The 20,777-nt window shown below is 37.5% G+C and overlaps 2 protein-coding genes across 13 annotated transcripts in view; one reads left to right on the top strand and one right to left on the bottom strand.

Moving 5' to 3' along the window:
• The window catches only part of LOC109091087 (centrosomal protein of 170 kDa-like), a 40,713-nt gene extending 38,720 nt beyond the window's left edge, over positions 1-1,993 (bottom strand). For 3 of the 12 annotated variants that reach the window (XM_042736697.1, XM_042736701.1, XM_042736706.1), the window contains exon 1: positions 1,821-1,992. The gene's annotated coding sequence lies outside the window, so the exon portion shown is untranslated. Of the gene's footprint in view, positions 1-1,820 lie in introns of all 12 variants that reach the window. The other 9 variants (XM_042736703.1, XM_042736704.1, XM_042736708.1 and 6 more) reach the window with 5 other exon arrangements.
• A 280-nt stretch (positions 1,994-2,273) lies between these two features.
• The window catches only part of sdccag8 (SHH signaling and ciliogenesis regulator sdccag8), a 40,364-nt gene continuing 21,860 nt past the window's right edge, over positions 2,274-20,777 (top strand). Inside the window, exons 1-13 of the mRNA XM_042736710.1 lie at positions 2,274-2,465; positions 2,804-2,950; positions 3,134-3,222; positions 3,731-3,847; positions 4,049-4,174; positions 4,276-4,365; positions 4,459-4,523; positions 4,930-5,121; positions 6,425-6,563; positions 6,683-6,835; positions 7,628-7,762; positions 8,215-8,331; positions 8,571-8,713. Of these exons, the coding sequence (XP_042592644.1) occupies positions 2,399-2,465; positions 2,804-2,950; positions 3,134-3,222; positions 3,731-3,847; positions 4,049-4,174; positions 4,276-4,365; positions 4,459-4,523; positions 4,930-5,121; positions 6,425-6,563; positions 6,683-6,835; positions 7,628-7,762; positions 8,215-8,331; positions 8,571-8,713 (1,580 nt within the window). The 5' untranslated portion in view covers positions 2,274-2,398. The remainder of the gene's footprint in view (positions 2,466-2,803; positions 2,951-3,133; positions 3,223-3,730; positions 3,848-4,048; positions 4,175-4,275; positions 4,366-4,458; positions 4,524-4,929; positions 5,122-6,424; positions 6,564-6,682; positions 6,836-7,627; positions 7,763-8,214; positions 8,332-8,570; positions 8,714-20,777) is intronic.

Below are 20,777 nucleotides of genomic sequence, written 5' to 3'. Positions count from 1 at the left end.
CACATTCTCTTGGTACTTCCGTTTAACAACAGGAAGCTAACTGGATTGGTCAGCCAACATGATCCAACTAAGGAAGTGATGCTAACTTATGAATAATTAATGATCTGGGGCCCAGGGTTCACAAAAGAGAGATTTTTTTGTGAAAGCCCCAGACTCAGTGTAGGGTATGTTTTGGTCTGGGTCTACAACAGTTGTTGAAATTTCTCTTTTAGAAGATTTAAACTCAGGACCAGACAACATATGATGTCTCACAAGCCATAAAAGATAACAGAATAGTATTAAATTCATTCCATTCAATTATCTGTTTTTTTTCTTTTTTTTTATGAGAAGAAATAATGAAAAGGCAGATAAAAAAATAAAATAAATAAATCTGCCACATACTGTGACAATACAGTGATAATTTTGCATTTTGGAACCCAAAAAGATGCATTAAAAAGGGTCTGGACACAACATGTATAAACAAACAGCAGATTCATAACCTAGATTGAAATACTAAAATAAAAGAAAATTATCAACCAAAAAACAAAAAAACAAAAAAGCAAACAAACAAAGCAAGAACAGTTACACGCAAAAAAGACGAAAAGGGTCAAAATAATTGCATTATTTAGGCTGTCACTCTTTGACACTAAATTCTTTGATACTGAAATTAAGTATGGGTGGCTAAATGATTTTCAAAAAAATCTAAACCTTACAGCAGTTTAGAAAAAGTAACATCTGGCAAATCAATTAATATTATTATGATATTTAAAAAAAGCAGGGTCAAACTGAAACTATTCAACTTGGGTCCTGCAGAAAGAGGTGGAGACTGCAAAGAAAACAGCCATAGTTTATCCTGCTCTCCAGAGCAGCTCAAATAACTGACATGCTCACATTTATAGACACTAAATGTCAACATGATAACCAAAAATGCTGTCTAGGTAGGCAGCTGAACTTGGTTTTGAGACACAGACTCTATATGCAGTTTTAGCTTCATACTCTAATAACAGGCTTAAAATAAATTCTGAAGAAGTAACTGATGATACAGAACCCCCCTTTTCAACTAATAATTCAATTTAGTAACAAACCCTATCACACAGGACAATTCACTGTCAATGAGATCGGCTGTTTTGACACTATACTGTTTTCCCTCTAAAACAAGAGATAGCAAACATTTAATAACAAGGTATAAACATTTTGCATTGTTGAAATGTGTATTTAATACTGCAATCAAAATACACGTAGGCCAGGTGTAGCAGAACAAAACAAGAGCCTTTGTCAAAACAAAGGATCCTGCGCAGTGCCCTTCACAGTGTGCACCAGTACCCGGCAAATCAAGCACATCTCCTACACATCTGACTTACTGTACTGAAATATTGTTGTTTTTAATGATTCGCTGCGATCGAGAGCAAATTTTACGATAGTGAGCAAGATACCATGCGTTCAGGCAAAGCGCTGACCAGTGCTTGTGTCCTCTTCGTGCATATAACAAACTCACTCTTACATTTAATACACAAATCAAGATTAAAACAAAATATCATCTAGCGTTAGGACGCACACCGTTAATACAAAACGCACACATGAATACAGGCGGTGTTCTTGCTATAGCGTGTATTCATTCAATATGATGGAGCTGGCTAGTACATTTGTTACGGTCTCCTGACCACACGATCAGATCAGATCATAGGAAAAGCGTGCATTCTTTACACCACAGCCTTATGGGAAAACACGTCCAACACGAGCAAATGCATTAAAACGCGAGCGTTATTATAAATGCCCTATTGTTACGTGCACTGAATATAAAAATGATCCTTTATATATATTAAAAAAAAATGTTCACTCACCCTTGATCTTCTTTTCGCTTTCAGGTTTATGTCTGGCTTCAATGCAGCAGCTAAACGGTTTTCGTAGCCCAGCCCTGTGTGTATCCCCACGTCTCCTATTTGCCTCAGTTGCTCAGCAGCAAATAGCGGCGACATACGGCAGCCTGGAATCAGGCAAGGAGGACAGCGTTTGCAGTTCCAACACAGTCCGGTGGGCGTGTCCTCGTGCATGACTGGTTCTTAAAATATTTTATAGATTACTCCATTTATTGACTTTGTTAGAATGAAATTTGCGCGCAAATATTATGTTTACAATAATCAGTGTTTTTAAACAGTAAACGTTCAGTCCAACACTATTGTGAATATCGGAAATGCCCGTCTTGTAGTTTTTTTACTCACTCTGCCTTAGCCTTTTGATACTGTAAAAACTACAATTTCCTGTTGCCTTTGCGCGGTTTACGGAAGTGCACGTCTGCCATGCAACCGTTGACGTCTTTTTGGACGTCGTTCATTGATAAGGCACTACTACACTTCCAGTAACAGTGAGCCAGAGAAATTGTGCGCTATATTTACAAACCTTTTTGGTGTTTAAAGCAATAATGAAACCGTCCTTGGACTCTGATGAGGAGGAGGAGGAATTAGGAGCATTGCAGAAGACATTGAGAGGTAACGTTAATGTTTTTAAACATCGAAAAGATGATTCAGCCCAGTGTTGCTGTCTGCAAAACTGTAATAATGAAAACAATATAACAGAAAACCAAAGTATTAACCAGTTAAGTGAGCCTCTGATAGAGTATTATTCATTGCGAACACTTGCTCCTGCAACAAGATCATGTTTTTTGTGAAACTTTGTGCTAAACGACAGAAAACAACATAATTAGTAAATATTTAAACTTGTTAATACATTACATCTGTGATAAACTATATAATACTCAAGTCAGGGTGTGTCATATTAATATTATGTACTAAAATCAATGTATTTGTGTATGATGTCAATGTTTCAGAGCGAGCAAACCGCAGTATCCAGCACCTCTCCAGCATGCTGGCCAGCCACAGCTCTGACTCTGAGTGTTCAGAACCAAAGCAGCAGCAGGAGAAGCCCAGCCCTCTGCTGCAAAACCCTCCTGTACCAGTTCAACAGAGTCAAGCAGGTACAGATCGTGCAGGAAGCATGCTATTCTGACAGATCGTTGTAATGCAGGATTGAGTTGCATCCTGATAACTGTTGTTGTCTGCGTGCAGTACATGCAGACATCTTCTGGATGAGTGGCCTTATTTGTGCAAATGATTTTTTTTGTTTTGTTTATTCATTTATGTGTTTGTTTGTTTTTCAGTCAGTCAGCTGCGTTCCTTACTTCAAAAGCAGTCCAAAGATGCAAATGTTGCATCCCCTTCTCCTTCCAAGAGGAAATTAACTGGAAAGGTACTGCAATTAAACCAGGGCTTCCCAAAATAAAGGGTTGAAATTAAATGAAAAGCTTGTTTTTATTGCAATCATTAAAATGTAACTTAAAACAAATAATTGTAAAAAAAAAAAAAGATATAGATTTACTAAAAAACGTCATAGAACTGTGAACGTTTATAGTTTAATAATTTTAAAACATTCACATTTAATTCATTCCAATTAAAAAAAATAATTCCAATTAAATTTAAATATTCACTTAAAAACAAAATATTAAACATCAAAGATAATTAACCATTAATAAGTTTAAATGTGCAAGTGCACTCTTATTTTTATGCACCATACTTTATAATCTTAATTTATGGTAATATATATATATATATATATATATATATATATATATATATATTATATATATATATAGTAATTATAATATGTAGTAAGAACCATTAACTGCTCAATAGGTTTATTGCTCTTACTTTAAAAGTTTACACAATATTAATTGAAACAATATAATTGTGCTCTCTAGCAACGAGCCACAGATGAGGGCAGTAGCAGTTTGCCTGGTGTTCACGACTTGGTTCCCATCATCCACAATCAATCTGAGTACATTCAACACCTGGAGGCTGAGGTCAAGTTCTGCAAGGTCAGTCTCAATCCTGTTAATTAAGAAAAGATATTATCAGTGAATTTATTGTCCGAGGCATTCTGTGAGTTTGATAATGGGTGTTTCCCCAGATAAAGCGAGCAGTATTCAACTGGCCACGTGATGGGAATTTTGTTGCATTTTAACTGAAGTTGTAATTGTTTGTGTGTTTGTACTGATTGTGTTGTTTCCTCTCTAAAGGATGAACTGCTTGGAATGAAACAGAGAGTGAGAGTGGTGATTGTGGAGAATGAGAAACTACACGAGGAGCTGAAAGCAAAGGCGGTTGAAGAAACTCTTAAAGAATACACATTTGTAGACAGCACAGTACGTATCCATGAGGCCTTTAGTTATGGTGCTGACAGAAATGGTGGGATTATAATGACATAATTTATGGAAATATGAGAAATTTTATTGATCATTTGCAGTTAAACATGGAGCGCACAGCAGAAACGACTTCAAAGCAAAGACTTGACTCCATTAATCAAGCTGAGGACCACAAATGGAAGAAAGAAATGGTATTTGTGGTCAAACATTCATGTAACTGAAAATAAGACATCAATAAATTGACAAAATTTGTACTAAAATGTTAATTTCCATCTTTTTGTCTGGAGCAGCTGAAGTGTCTCTATCAAGCACAAACTGAGACCCTGGAGGCTCAAGTGGTCTCCCTGAAGTAAGTGGGCTTCAATCAGTGGCCAAGCCTAAAGCATTTGTTTTTTAACTTACTGAATCCGATCACACTAAAATACACTCTTACAATCTGAGTTGGTACACTGATTGAATTACAGATTTTATTCATTTGCATTGCTAAAAAGACACCAAAATGTCATATAAATTATTATTTTATCATGCAGTCTGCATGCTTATGGTGTTAGAGGACCTCTTTGATTATAAAGGCCTTCTGCTGAAAATGTAGATTGCCAGAGTTGGTCTTTGTGATTTGTAGTGCTCTTTAGAACAGTCGTACTGATTGTGCATCTGCAATATTTGCACTGTGATTCCGTCCACCAGTAGAATCAGTCAGTCATCATATATGCATATTGTAACAATGTGCCCTCTTATTGCACATGTCTGTGTAGGAAAGACTTGGTGAGCATTCAGAAGGAATATGAGGAGACGAAAGAACGACTGAGGCACAAAGAAGCAATGGCTGTGGCGGCGGGCAGTGGTCAGCGTGTGGGTGGTCTGTGTCTGAAGTGTGCCCAGCATGAAGCAGTCCTGGCAGAGACACACTCTAATGTTCATATACACAGCATTGAAAGACTTACTAAGTAAGTATGTGTTCTTTGTGTTTTAATTTTCACTGTAACTGTGAGTCTAGCACCTAAAATAATTATGTAATTATGTTCTTATATAAATTACATTAATTTCAAATAGAGTACTTGGGCATTTTTGTTTAATTTGGTTTGTTTTGTTTTTAATGTTTTTTTTAAAGACTTCTCAGTGCATTTACAAAAATATATATTAATAATATAAATAATATTAGAATGTAAAATATCTGTTTTCCATTTTAATTTAAAAAAAAAATCCTGATGGCAAAACTGAATTCTCCGCATCATTACTCCAGTCTTCAGTGTCACGTGGTCCTTCAGAAATCATTCTAACATGCTAAATTGGTGCTCAGGAAAACATTTCTTATTATTGTTGTGCTGCTTAATATTTTGGTGGAAACTGTTATATATACTGTATATGTATATGTATATATGTATTAGTGCTGTCAAACAATTAATTAAGATTAATCTTATCCAGAATGAATGTTTTTGTTTGCATAATATATGTGTGTTCTTTGTTATTGATTTAATTTTTTTAAATATATTTATTTATACATAAATACACACACATACAGTATATATTTTGAAAATATTTACATGAAATTACATGTCTATACTTATATTCCTATAATTCATATTATAAATAAATATATTTAATATAAATTTTCTGAAATATATACATGCATGTGTATTTATAAACACATAATAAATATACATAGTACAAATACATATATTATGTAAACAAAAATCTTAATTTTGGATGTGATTAATCGTTTGACAGCACTAATATATATATATATATATATATATATATATATATATATATATATATATATATATATATATATATATATATAAACGAGAATTTTTTGTAACTTAAAGTTAACTTAATGTCTTAACTGCCATTTTTGTATCAATATCAATCTTTGTATCAAAAGTTTTAATAATTATTTACAGATTAATTATCCAAATTTATGTTAGTTTCAGTCCACAATTTTGTAAGACTGATTTACTTTTGATTTTTTTTTTTTTTTTTTTTTAAATATACCGAATAACTTCGCATGCGAGATATTGATGTTGTAACTACCCTGGAGCCAAACCTCTGGGTAAATGAACACTGATAGGCTCCTTTGACCATTTCAATTGATCTCTGTGTGTATTCAGTCAATTATTGTTCCTCACAGCAAGGTTGAAAGGAGTCTCGACTGGTCATGAAGCTAATCAGCTGCTGTCCTGATTATGTGTCAGATCAATGCCTGCTTTCAGTAACCTGATGAGATGCTTGTGTTTGTGTCTTTGTTAGAGAGCGGGATGAGCTGATGACCGTGCTCTGCTCTCTGAGAGCCAGTCAGACTGAGGCCCAGCAGAGAGAGTGGGCCGCCTATCAGCAGGTCAAACAGGCGGTGGAGATGGCAGAAGAGGCAAACCTGGAGAAGACTAGAGTATGTGCCAACTCCACTGATTTGAATATGAATTTTACTGTTTTGGATGATATTAAATGTTAAATGAGATAGGTATCCTCATTGACTTTGACCTCCGGCCTGTCCCTGTGCACCTGCAGGCACTGGTGCAGTGTGAGCACTTCCACAATGAGCTGACTAGACAGAGGGAGAGGCTGGAGAGAGAGCTGGCATCTGAACAGGAGAAGATCTCCCAGGCCAGGGAGGCAGCGCGTTTAGAGAGCAAGAAAGAGAAAGAAGAGCTCGCCCAGACTGTTAGTTGCTTACCAAAATAAGAATTTTTTTCTTAATTTGCATGTATATACTCATATATTTTATTGAACTGAATATTATGACTTTGTTCAAAAAGATTGGAAAGTTTCGACAAAGTTAGTATATGCTGCCCTCTAGTGTCATTTTAATTATGGCACAAAAAAAAAAATAGCCAAATCAGATTCTGCACTATTGTTAACTAAATATCAGAATTGAACAAAAGCTTCAAGTTTAAACCAAACTAAAAAGAAGAAAACCTGAAGTGTTCAAAAAATGGTTTATTTCATGTCTAGTTATTATGTTTTCGCATTTACCTTTCATTTATTAATGTGGAATATGCTTTCATCCAAAGTGACTTACAAATAATGATTACAACAAGCCTGCTCTCTTTTTTTCTTATATTATTACATTACAGATTTCATTAACTGCAACAGTTTAATTGAGAATCAGATTTCAGAATGTCTTATTAAGTCTGTACTTTTTGCTTTAATTATTTAATTTACTAATTTTATTAGTGACCTAGAAATAGTGCAGGATCTGAAATATTTCTTATTCGTGCTACTACGCCACTCTTTTTTTTTTCTTTAACAATTTTCACATTTCTAACACTTTCCATTTATTTCTAGGTATATTCAGGTTATTTCTTGGGCCTCGTTTTAGAGCATAAATAGTCCTATACAGTGGTCCCAAAAAAGTATTTGCCCACTCAAGCCACATTTAAAAGATATTAAAATGAGATAATATTAATTAATATTACTAATATAGCTGATATAGTTGTAATGTTCTCCACTGTGGTGACCAGTCTCTCTCAGAGAGTGGCTGAATTGGAGGGTCTGCTGGAGAGGGGAGAGAGAGACCGGAACTCACTCAATGGCCAGCTGGAGGAAGCTTATAAGAAGCTCACAGCACAGGAAACGGAAAGCAGCAAGGTACAACCCAGTGAAAGCCTTCCCCACAACAGACTAAATCTGCTGATTTGGATTGCCCTTTTCCTAATGCACTTCTGACAGTGTGATGAACCTGATATTTATCTGTAGATGAGTTTCAAATGATTTTGTGTTGGTCTCATATTTGATCCCCCAGGTTTTCTTAAATCAATAGAGCCAATCAAAGAAACCTCAACACTCAACATTATTTGGATGCCACATTTGCTTTTTCTTTATATGTTTCATCACTAGATGGCAGTAAAACTATTTCATTAGCAAAGCTGTAGAGTAAATGCCAACAGCTCTAGTAGAAGTTTATGGAGCAGATAGAAAGGTTCAGCAAACATCTCCTCAGTGAATCAGTTTCTAGTATGTGAATTAACAGTTTTCAGTGGACAGAAGTATTCAAACTTTAACATGGACTTTGCTTTAAGCTGCATGTATGCTTGTGTCAGGTGTGTGCGGAGCTGCGTTTTCTGTTGAGCCAGGCTCAGCTGAAGAAAGAGGAGTCAGAGAGAGAGGTGAGAGACATCAGCTCCAAACTGGGACGTCAGCTAGAACTGGCCGAGCAGGTAAGAGAAACTTAATCGACCATATGGAGAGAATGTGCCATTTTTATTTTTTTTAATCAATAACTATATGTTAACCAATTTTGCAATTCAAAGTGTTACTGTTACAAATTGCCATTTAGTTTGTATGTGCCAAAAAATAAAAAGGCCATTTTTAAAAGTTTCAGCGAACAGTGAGGACATGTTTTAATGCAAAAAATGAATTATTGCTTGGTCTCTCTCTCCCCTCTCCCGGGGTTCAGGAAGTACAGAAGTTGGGTGTGGATTTGAACGGTTGCCGGCAGCGTTTGGAGGAGGCCCAGAGGGCAGAGGGCCGAGCTCGGGTGGAGGCAGCCGGCCTGGCTGAGGGGCTAAGCCGCGCCCAGCGCCAACTGCACCTCACCAGGTAACCCCCTTAATCCTATTACATGCCACAACACTGCGCCCGTCCACTGGCCCCAGTGCAGTGCCAGCACACCGGCAGGAGGGCACCCGCACTTTATTAAATTGCCACTAGCCACCGGCTGCCACCGCCACAGTCCACCACGCACCAGGAGAACAGGGCCGGAGAGAGGGGCACATGCTGTCTCTCTCGATAACGTCACTCAGTTTAGCGGCGAGTAAACTTGAAATCAGTTAATACTTCTGACTGGTTTTCACCTTTCGAGCTAGATTATTAATCTAATTCACATTATTTGTGTAAATCGGTACGGAGTGAGTAGTGCATATGTGGCTTCTCATACATTTATACATTTTCCACATATGTGCACATTTCACTCATATTCGTAGCCATTATAATGAGCTGGCGTTAAACATAAATATAAATATATTTTGGTTGTTAAATTCAATTCACACCATTTAATTAAATCAAAAGCAGACCCTCTACATTGAGATATCACTGTTTTTTTATTTTATCTGAAGATATTACAGCAAAGATGTTGTCTTATGATTCAGTGGCACCTTTTGTGTTGAATGCTTGAGTGTGTGCGTTCAAGCTTTGGATTTTGAATTTCATATGCGTCTTGCAAAAATCTCCCCAAACTCTGATGAAAATCAGACCAGAATAGGTGATAAGCGAATAAACAGTGTTTTTCAGCAACATTTGTTCACCTAATCCCGTTTTATTAGAAAGCAAATAGATTATATCTCCAGATTAGATAGAATAGCTCAGATTTAACACGCCCACCTTTATTATTATATATGAGAGAGAATGTTTTTGGCACAGTAAGACACTTACATGGCCGTTAAGTGCAATTTAACAGTTTACAATTTATTACTATAAATTAGACTTATTGCCAGCAAAGCCCAAAGGAACATTCTGTATCTTTCCATTTGTACTACTAAAAATATAGCGGCTCCAAAAAGTATATGGACACTTAAGTCACAAAATTTGTGAATGTCATTGCATATGTTCCAAAATATTAAACCAGGTGTAATCTGCAAATGATGCCAGATGCTTCTCTCAGAACTAACTTTTTTAGACATTTTTTTTGCAGTTACTTTTAATCAACTGGTGTTTAAAACTATTTCTGGTGGATTTATGAAGTCTGTTCCTCTTAAATTCACACAGCTGTCCAATTAGAGTAACCACAGTTGTAGTTCATCACATTAACTAAGAGTCGTGACAATTTGACAGCTTCAAAGGAAACGAGTGTATTTTTCTATTTACATTTTGAACAGTATATTTAAAAAAAGTGTGTTTGTGCTCGCTAAATGCCATATAGTTTGAAATATAATGTACAGGAATTTAAATGATCTCTTAAGTGGCCAAATACTTTGTGGGGCCACTGCATTCAATAAATGTATGCTATTATTTACTTGTTAGTAGTATTTTAATTCAGTTAAACCATTAGAGGAATTGGTGTAACATTTTAAAAGTATGCACTGCATTACATTATTTGTTCTGTGTTTTCATATTTCATTTTCTCTGTGGTGTTTGTGTGCTGACATGATGTAATTGACATCTGCCACTCAGAAAGTCTCTGCTTGTGCTGTTTTTATGCTAGTGGTTGCAGTTGGTATGTCACACTGACCTGGGGAATGGTCTGTAGTAACCAGGTTAAATTACTTTAACTGTTTGGCACCTATTTTACAATAATTAAAACTATGCTGAAAATCGCTGTACATATTACCATACATTTCATTTAGAGACCAGATAGTGCTCCAACCAAATAATTTTAATACTGATATGTTTCTTTTTATTCAAAGGTTAGATTTTCTTTCTTTTTTTGAAAGAAATTAATACTTTTGTTCTGCAAGGATGCATTAAATTAATCAAAAGTGACACTAAATACATTTTTGTTATAAAGGATTTCTATTTCAAATAAATGCTGCTCTTTTGAACTTGTTGATCAAATAATCCTGAAGAAAATGCATTAAAGTTTCCACAAAAATATTAAGCTGTATATGAATTAATATGAAATGTGACTTGAGCAGCAAATCAGCATTTTAGAATGATTTCTTAAGGATCATGTAAAACTGAAAACTGAAGTAATGGCTGCTTTGCTATCACAGGAATAAAATGCATTTTAGTAATGTAATATTTCAAAATATTACTATACTATAAATGGAACTGTTTCACTTTATTTTTGATCAAATTAATGTGAGACATCTTCCAATCTTACCAACCTTCAACTTTTAAACTGTAATGCATATTCTCATCCACTTAAACTGACAATGCTGACACTGACACATGCACAATACTTTTATTTACGGCTTTATAGACATGAATAAAGTGTACAAAAAGTTTTTAATCGAACCCCTGAAATGTGGTGTATATGCAGCTCTGGTTAGGAATCACTGCTCTAGATTTTCTGTTTGGGCTGTACGGCATTTCTGTGCTCACTGAATGATTGCCCACAATGAAGCCATCCATTTCCATGTCTCCGTGGATGTGTCCTACCCCAGCGGTAAGCGTAGGCAGTGCTGAAGCCTCAGTGGGTTTGAATGGCACTGGGGTCTCCATTCCTCTGGAGGAAGTGGAGATTCTACAGCATCTGCCACAGCGCTGCACAGCTGCAGAGGAGGGACAGCATCTGTTCGCAAGGGAATTCAGTACTTAAGAAATAAGACTCGGTCATGTATTGTTTATAAATTACCATAAAGATGCATGCTGTTGTAGAAATATTAGTGAATAATTTGAGTCATTTGTTTACATTTGGAAAAGTACCACTGTGCATGAAAATGATCCAGATGGTTTTTGTGGAGTATAGATTGTTTGCAACAGCAGGTCTAGACAAACTCTTGTATTTGATGTTATTACGCAGCAGAAGAATGTAGCCCTGCGTTGTTAGTTTAGTTCACCTGCTTTTTTAATCTACATTTACTATCCTGTAGACTTTGCATTAGTTTGGTCTACACCTCTATTTGAGTTACTGATGTGATGCAGTTTTTTTATGTGTATGTCTGGATCTATTAATTCATTCAGAAAAGAGAAAAACAGAACAGAAAATAAGCAGTTCATCCAGACAATAACTTAAATACACCTTTACTACCACTAAAGTTTTTAGATTATATATTTATATTAAATATATTTATATTAAATATAGATATGTTAAAAATAAAGTAGTTGCAGTTTGCATTAATTTATAAATATTAAATTAATAACATTAACTTAATGTATTTATATTTAATACAAGTATTGAATTAATTGCACTATTTTGCCATATTAATGCAGTGTTTAGAAAAACTTTCACCAAATTCTCTTCACTAAATAAGTCAGTGTAGTGTAACCTTAAATAGATCTCTTTGTGTGTAATCAATAAACAGGACATTTTTTTTTGCTGTCTTTTGACAAGAAATTCACAAAACTATTATATATAATTATATAGGAGTTCTGTAGACCCAATATTACATATGACCTTTCTATGACATTGTCTCAAGAAAACTTGTATATATTTCAAGAAAGCAGTATACAATGTGTATAAATACATTTTAACTTTAAAGTTTAACTCAAATGCATGTATACAACAGAGATGAGCAGATGAGTTTCCATTTTCTTGTAATGGCCATGTGATGTATCTATTTATACATTTTATTTCTGGTGTGATCGGAAGTTTATTTGTCTTTTGACAACTTTCTTTCTGTTAAATTATTGAAAAAAATTCTGTGAGTATATTGCAGCAGTACACTTTCAAGCAGTCTGTAATTCAGTTTTTTGATCAGGGCATTATTGAAACGTAAGAGATTTTGCAGTGATTAAATGAGGTTGAATTAGCATTAAAAAGCTCGGGCAGGATGCTGGCCTTTAAATGCTCTCTGCTTCTTCTAGATGTGGCAACAAAATGGCCTGCTGAAGATCAGAGTGGTTAAGCCACTGACAGGCCCTGTTTTTGGCAGCAGAGAGTCTTTTAGCCACTGTATGCATGGTGTGGACGTGGGCTGCCAGGGCAGGTTCTTTGGGCCAGCCGTAGTGCACAGATGCAGCAGACATCTGTGCATTCTGTCTCTCTTCCTTGAGGCTAATCCTTCTCTTTCCCATCTCTCTGTTGTCTTTACTTGCCTTACACGTTCATAAATGCATGCGTACTGACCTGCGGGGGCCCCTGTGACTGAACGACTCAGGGGATGGTCATGTGGGGACCCTCTCTGTGTCACGTCCCCTTTGCTGGGTGCTCATTCATTTAGGGCCTCTGAAGCCAGACTTTGACTTTTTTCGTTCTCGTCTCACAGCTTGGATGATCACAGCTCCCACCAAACGGATGGGCAAAGCAGTTGTCTTTTGCTTTTTTCTGTTTTTTTTTTCTCTCGCTCTGGCCCCCAGGCCCCCCGTGCACATGCTGGGGAGGGCCGGCGGCTCCAGTATTGGATCATCAGCCAGCTGTGCGCTGGGCAGCAGAGGATCTATCATAATCCTGCCGCTCTGTTCTCTGCCTTCTGACGGCTTTGAGCCCAGGCTTTATTCGGTTTGTTTGTTTGCTTTTGTGCGCTCGTGCCTTTTTGTCATCCCTCCCCCACTCCTTCCTTCTCTTGCACCCACCCTCCCACCTCTCCCAACATTCGGCAGACCCCATAGGGTGTGAAAATAAAGAGAGAAAAATGTGCGACAATAAAAAAACAAAAAAACAAGTTGCGTTGTTTTGCTGTGCCACTTCAGCAGCCGCAACAGATTTTCCCCTTTGCCTTTCTGTGTTTGCTGGAGTTCACTGTGGTTTGGAACGGGACACAGGGGCTTGCTTTGTTCCAAATTCCCTCTCTTCTTCAGCAACATGAAATTTTGCAAGCAAGCGGTGACGTTGGCAGCGGGGCTTGAAGTTTTGATCCAACAAGAAGCATGTTGCGGTTTGTAAAGGAGAACCTTCAGGCATAAGTATGGATATGAAAGTAGGAAATATTCACAACTTCTCTGTCTAGAGCTTAGAGGAGAACCTGGCCCTCTGAGCGCAGTAAACCCTCATACTCTGTGCTTCATCCACCATATTGGCTACCGATTGGTTAATTGTGCTGTTGTGGGGGATGGAGAATTACAAGAAAAAAGCCTGCTAGAAGTTTTTGGGGATATGAAATGATCAGCCTCATCTCACTTTGGCTTATTTTTGTATGTGAAGTGGAATTATTGCAGAAAAAGTCTCATTCACGAGAGGCTTGATGGTGCTCGATTGTCCACATAAGTAAGGCTTCATTGTGAGCTGTGAGAGAATCTGGCTTAAATTGACATCTGTGCTGTTGCTGAACACATTAAACATGTTAGCGCAGATGAAGACTGGACTTTTTTTTATGCCTGAGTATCCTTCTATAGTTTGACCTTATAGCATTTTGTGAGTGGGTCAATAAGTGGTTGATGCCTATTAATTAATTCAAAAACTTTAAAATGCATTTCATAAAAACAACTGAATATTGTTTTTCATGAATATTGTATTGATAAGACATGAATATATCTATCCTATCATAAGTATATTTTAATGTAGCCTAATTAAAAAAATAAAAAAATAAATGAAATTCCTGACCCAAAAAGTGTCAGATAATTTGACCTTTTTAGGGCAAGTTTACTTCAGGATATTAATATAATTTATCATATGATGTTATAATAATTTAGCATATTTGTAATATAGATAGATAGATAGATATGAAACTTTTTAAAATGATTAAGATTTGTATGCACACTTGTATTGAAGTAAGGAAAACTTGGGATTACGTTTTACTTGATTGGCATAACGTTACATTTTTATTAAATTTATTAATATTTATTCATTATTAAGTCATTCAATTGAAACTTTTCTTGAAAATGGTATAAAGGTTTTTTAAAACCATATGCAAACAGCATGGATACAATGAGACCATTACTAAGAACATATGATTTTAACTAGATTTTCTGAACCTTGGGCAATCTTGTATGTCATCGTCATGTCAGGGTGTGTCATTGACTCGTCCTCTCGCTAAGTTCTCGTAAGTTCTTGTGACTGGCCGAACAGAACTGTGAGACCAACTGCAGCGTTGGCATTGAAAAGTTGTTCATCCCACCCCAGAATTCCATTAAACTTTACACGCTTCTCTGCTTTCCCTCGGCCGCGTGAGAACGCGTGGAGGATGACAATCCCCTGAAAGGTGGAGAATCGGAAAATGAATAAAAGAGCGAGCAGATGCAGCCCCACGCCAGAGGGAGGCTGCCGCGGTGAGCAAAGTCTGCCGTGCCACCAAACTGCTGCAAACCAAGTCGACGGGAAGCGCATGTACCATCCGACAGCAAATAAAAGAGTGTAGCCCGCCGCCCCCTTGTCAGAAGTAGTAGCAAACGAAATGGGGGCCGCCGCCAGCCACGAGAAGCCGTGTTAGCGCTTTGGGGTGAGTGCGGGAGCGGGCACTGGCAGGTAGTGGGGCGGTGTGCACGATGCTGGGCAGCAGCCATTTTGTTGGGGGAGCAGATGGCGATGGGGCATGGAGGGGAGGGGCTGCTTAGCAGAACTAATCAGACAGTAACGGATGGGGCAGCTGGGACCGCTGCCGGCCAGGCGGGAGAGTGCCGGCGAGCCGCCCAGTGAGTGTCATGATGTTGACAGTGGTGTGCCCGTTGGCCTGGGATGAGTCCTTGCCACGTCTTCACGCCTCGCCGGCAGGGCTGCTGGCCTCCGGCTCCTCCTCCACTTCACACGGCAGAGGGCAAGAAGAGGGCTTTTGTCTCATGTTATTCTCAACGTCTTAGAGACGACATTGCAGACTTTGTGAACCAGGGTCAGGCAATATAGCGATGTAACGAGCTTAACTAGTCCAGAAGAAGTTGGTTCATTAGATATCAAGTGATACCAAGTTGAAATCTGGTTATTGCAGTTTGTCTCGTATTCTCAAAACCACATTTTCTTTGATATGGGAAAACAAAATTACTTTCCAGTTTTCTAAACATTATTATTTTATAAACAAATTAATTAATCTCTCACTGACTGTCATATCATATTTTACTGCCACAGACATTAAGTTAAAAATTAAAGATTTACTGTAGAATAGAGGTATGAAGTATTAAAGAACCTGTTACTGAACAGCATGTAGAATATGAATATCAAACTCGGTGTGTTTGTGTAATGTTTGCATCGATCAGCAGTGACACCCCCCCCCCCCCTTCTTGTCCATGCATTATGTTTCTCCACTGGCCTATAAGACCAGATGCAATGCCAGAGGCTATGCCCCTCAACCAAGCAAGCCCTCAACTCATTGCCAGCAGTTTGCTTCATTATTTAACAGTGTAACCAAGTTCAAGGCAATTACATATGTGTCATTTATTTACAGGCCCCTAAGAGGACAATGTAGTGTACACAAGAGAATGCAAACTCTCTTTCTGAATACTGCCACTACAGCTAGCAATGTTTGCCAACAGAATGCATATGTTTGAAACATTGTATGCAATTTGCACAGAGGGGAAAATATCTCATGGCACATACTTTTCTTTAAATGATGAGCATTGACATTTAACTGACTGTAATACTGACATTGCTAAATTAATGAAATCTTCATATTTTATGGAAATGTTAGGCAGCTATGGCATGTAACTACTACAGCTACTTGATGTGTAATAATTCATGTGATTCCAGAATTTAAGTATCAATTATCATTACTATATTAATACCTAATATAAAGAAATGAATGCATAACCCAGGAACATTAATTTTATCATAACAGTCCAGTTAATATGAATATTAATTGTGTACCATGAATCATTCATATTTTTCTGATTTAAGTGATTCAATTTATATACTCCAGTGTTGAAAAGTGTCCAGTGTTTTTATTTTATTTATTTATTTATTTTTAAGTAACTATTTTGTTCAGCAGGTCATTGCTGATTGATCAAAGGTGATAGTAAAGACATTTATAAAGTTACACAAGACTTCTATTTAAAACAAATTCTTTTTTTTTACTTTCTATTTCTAAGAATCCTGAAAAAAGACATTACACCCTTCCAATAATATTATTAAGCAACTCAGCTATTTTCACCATTAATAATAAGAAGAGCACTAAATCAGCATATTAGAATGGTTTCTGAAGGATAATGTGACACTTAATATTTTTAAATATATTAAAATTAACTATATTAAGAGTTATATTATATAAGAGACTTCTTTCAAAAACAAACAAACAAAAAAAAAATTCTTACAGACCATAGACTTAAATGTATGACGCATTCTTCATCTTATCTTTCAGTGAGAGATGATCATTTGCAAATCGACCTGTTATCAGAGCAAATATTTATACCAGTGAAGCTTCAGTTTCAGCCCTTCATCATGTTCAAGATCTCAAGATAAGATCTCATTGTTCAACTTTAAACTCCCAGTCCTACTAAAACTATATGTCCGTGTGTCTTGAGAACTGCTCCAGTGCCGTGACCCAGCTCTGTGTCATGATGGTACAGCACAGAATGTTGCCAGTCCCCAGGCAAAGTGGGAGCAAATCTGTCGGGTGCAACTGTTCTCACTTGGGCCAACTCTGCCCAGAGAAAGTGCCCTACTTACTGTTTCTGGAAGCTGGGTTGTTCTCCTTCTCCTCCTCTTTTTCGAAGTCTCCATGACACTTTTTTTCTTGGTCACTACAAGTGCAATTTCAATAATAGACTTCCATCTATTATTATTCCAATAGGTTCCATATTAGCAATAGCTGGGGCCAGAGTGCTGTTTTCTGATTAATGGTGCCCACATGTTTCTGGAGGTGTGTTTTAGTTCACTGTATATGAATTTCTTCTCAGTTTTGAAGTAGGTTTAATCAAGTGTCTTTGCTCTGTTTAGCCAGAATGCAGTAATTGTTTTTGTGTAGTCCACTTGTTAGGTACAAAAAAAAACATTATCAGTAAATTTATATTAAAACATACAGTTTAAAGGCCCATATCATCATGGCTTTCTCTATACGTCTCCCCTCTTTTCTCTCTCCCCATCTACTCCACTCTCCAGATGGCATAAGGAGTCCATCACAAAGCGGGCATCCTCCCACAAAAACCTGCCATGAAACAGGAGCGGAAGAGATGGGCACAACCCTAAGACCCAGCAGCCCGACACCCTGTTGGGTTAAAAGCGCTGTTTGTTATGCTCCACGCCGGCCATGTGCTTTTTGTGGTGGGCACGTTGGGCTTTTGGAGAGCATATTTGGTATCTGATGGAGGGATGATGAAGGCAGCGCGGTTTAGTTGGGCCTCCTATTTGAGGTGACACGAGTAGGGGGTCTGGCACAAGCCCCTCCAGGTCAACCCGAGCTGTGGAAATGCGTCACGCGCTTAGAGCGCGAGCCTCAACAGCGCTGTCACATGCTTTTTCACCCAGGGATAGCGCTCTGTCTTCCTCTCTTCCTCCTTCTCATCTTTGTGTTTCATTTCTGTCCAGTTTGTGCATTTTGTCCCAGAATGCACATCACAGAACCCTCTTAAATATTTTTAAACTGAGGTTTAGTTCATACTAGGATGGTTTAAAGGAATAGCACACAAAAAAGAGTGACAACAAACAATATCACAATCTTTTTTCACCATTCACAACCATCCCATTAAAAACAGCATCCAGTACATCATGCTAAACTTCTCTTTTTGAGTTCCATGTGAGAAAGAATAAGATGAGGAAGACAAACAGGTTTGGAATGGCAAGAGGGTGAATTTATGTTGACAGTATTTTTTATTTTTGAATGAGCTATGTTTGGTTAAAGCTATTTTCTCACAAAAGCTATTTAAAAATCCAATTATCTTTTTCTGTATTTCTGTTGAAATGAAAATCCTGGTCTATATTATAAACACTAATCAAAAATCTGCAATTTCTTGACCTAATCTGAAAACGTGGATATTTATTCAGCATATGTGAACACATCTCGGCTTCCTCTGTGTGCGTTTTCAAATCACAACAGATTCTCTATGGATACATAAGAAAAAAATGATTATCGTGATTAGTTGGTTTGTTGATAGGGGTGTCTTATAGAAAGGGAGGGGGTTGTTTGTAAATTGGTGGCGTCTGCAATTCGTTTTGCCTCTGACCTTGAGGGGGTTTTTTGCGCTTCTGGAAGAAGAAAGCAGAAGCTGGCGGTAAACAAAGTTCACTTCTGACAGATGGATTGAATGACAGAGAGGTTGCGAGTGCCAGAATAGCCCTGGCATCCGAGGAAATGTTCAATGCGGTCCAACAGGAGAGGAGGTGTGAACAGGTGCGGGGCTGCTGAAGGAAAGGGGACCAGATGGAGGGAGCCAGAGCCAGTTTAGTTAAAGGAAAAAGGGTGGGAGGGAGCAGCGAAGGGGGGTGGGTATAAACGAAGGGTGGGGGGGTGATATGGGGCGAACTGCGGAGAGGCTGACGTGCACGCTAATAGATATTTGGATGTCGAGTAAATATAGGGTGTGTACGTTTTGCAGACGAGACTCGGGTGGCCCAGGTTGAGCCGTTTCATTTGCTCGTGAAGGGTTGGGGGCGAGCGTGTCAGTGGGAGACAGGAAATAGGAGTGCGATTGACACTGACCAAGTGCAGCTGAATAACTGCTATAAAACATCTGAGGTTTGAGAGTGTGAACACTTTGCTGTACTTCCTGTGTTAGCATGCCAGACCAGTTTTCTTCAATATCTTGATAGCAAAATATTCTAGGTGTTTGTGCATAACTTCACATGCTTGTAAATGAAATTGTGCTCTCTCTACTGCTTGAATATCATCTTAAAGTCCATCAAACTGTATCACAAAACGGGGATGAATTTTAGAACGCCAGATTAGCGCCTTCTGTCCATTTTCCTTCTTACCCCGCATAGCAACCTGTACTTTTTTTAACTTTTGAAAGTTTCTCTCGCACATATATTAACATACAAACGGTGGCAAGTGTCCTTGTGTACTGTCGAGTGCTCATGAAGCCAAACGGCTGACTCAAATTTGCGCACATTTTAGGAACGGTAGCATTTGGTCATTTTTGGCGTGGGATCATGGAGCACCACAGGGTGCTGCAAACTTTGCGCTCGAGCGGTCTGTGGTAGTCCAAATCAAATGGGCAACAGCTTGAATAGTACCCACTTAGGCAGCCCTCGGCCCTCGCGCTTCACCAGCACCCAGCTACGGAAACTGCTTTCTGCGGCTCAACGCTGCTCCCTACCAGGCAGACCGACCAACCTGGCTATGGCTCTTGACCGGAGGACATTAGGCCTCGCTCACATCATTACAAGTAGTGAGCAAACACATACTGACCTGCCATTGTGGAGTGGCTGAAGAGGGTGCGAGGTGAGTCAGAGCTGTCTGACCTGGCTTCACAACCGTTCATGCCAGTACAAACACTCAAAACTCATGACATTTCAGATTTTAATTAACACAAATGAAATGAGTTCAAAATGCATCAAGAAGTTTTATTTATACATGAACTTAAAATATGTCATATATATATATATATATATATATATATATATATATAATATATATATATATATATATATATATATATATATATATATATATATGCTACCGATCAGAAGTTTGGGGCCAGTAAGATATTTTTAGGTATCAACACTTGTTTAAATTTATTTAACAAAGATGCATTAAGTTAGTATATTTAAATGATTTCTCAAGGATGTGTCATTGAAGACTGGCTGCTAAAAAATCAGCTTTTCCATCACAGAAATAAATTGCATTTTAGAGTATGACTATATTTCAAATAAACACGAGTTGTTTTGAATTGTAATAATATTTCACAATATTACTGTTGTCACTGTATTTTTGATCAAATAAATGTAACCTTGGTGAGCACTCTTTTTTTTCTTTAAGTTTTATAATTTTCAGTTAAGGGATAATTCATCCAAAAATGAGACTGTCATAGTTTAATAACCCTTATGTCTTTCCTGGCCTGTATGTTTTTCTTTCTTCAGTGGAACACTGAAGAAGATATTTAGAAAAATGTCTCAGTGTTGTTGTTTGTTTTTTCTTCAGTGGTAACAAAAACTGCTTGGTTACCAACATTCTTCCAAATATCTTGAGATGTACAAAAGTCATACATGTTTGGAAAGTGATTAAGTGATTACATGAAAGTGATTAAATGATGACAGAATTTTCATTTT

Source organism: Cyprinus carpio, chromosome B13 (assembly GCF_018340385.1).
Source record: "Cyprinus carpio isolate SPL01 chromosome B13, ASM1834038v1, whole genome shotgun sequence".
Taxonomy (NCBI): Eukaryota; Metazoa; Chordata; class Actinopteri; order Cypriniformes; family Cyprinidae; genus Cyprinus; species Cyprinus carpio.
The sequence above is the reverse complement of the archived record's forward strand: the minus strand, read 5'-3'. Positions and strand labels throughout refer to the sequence as shown.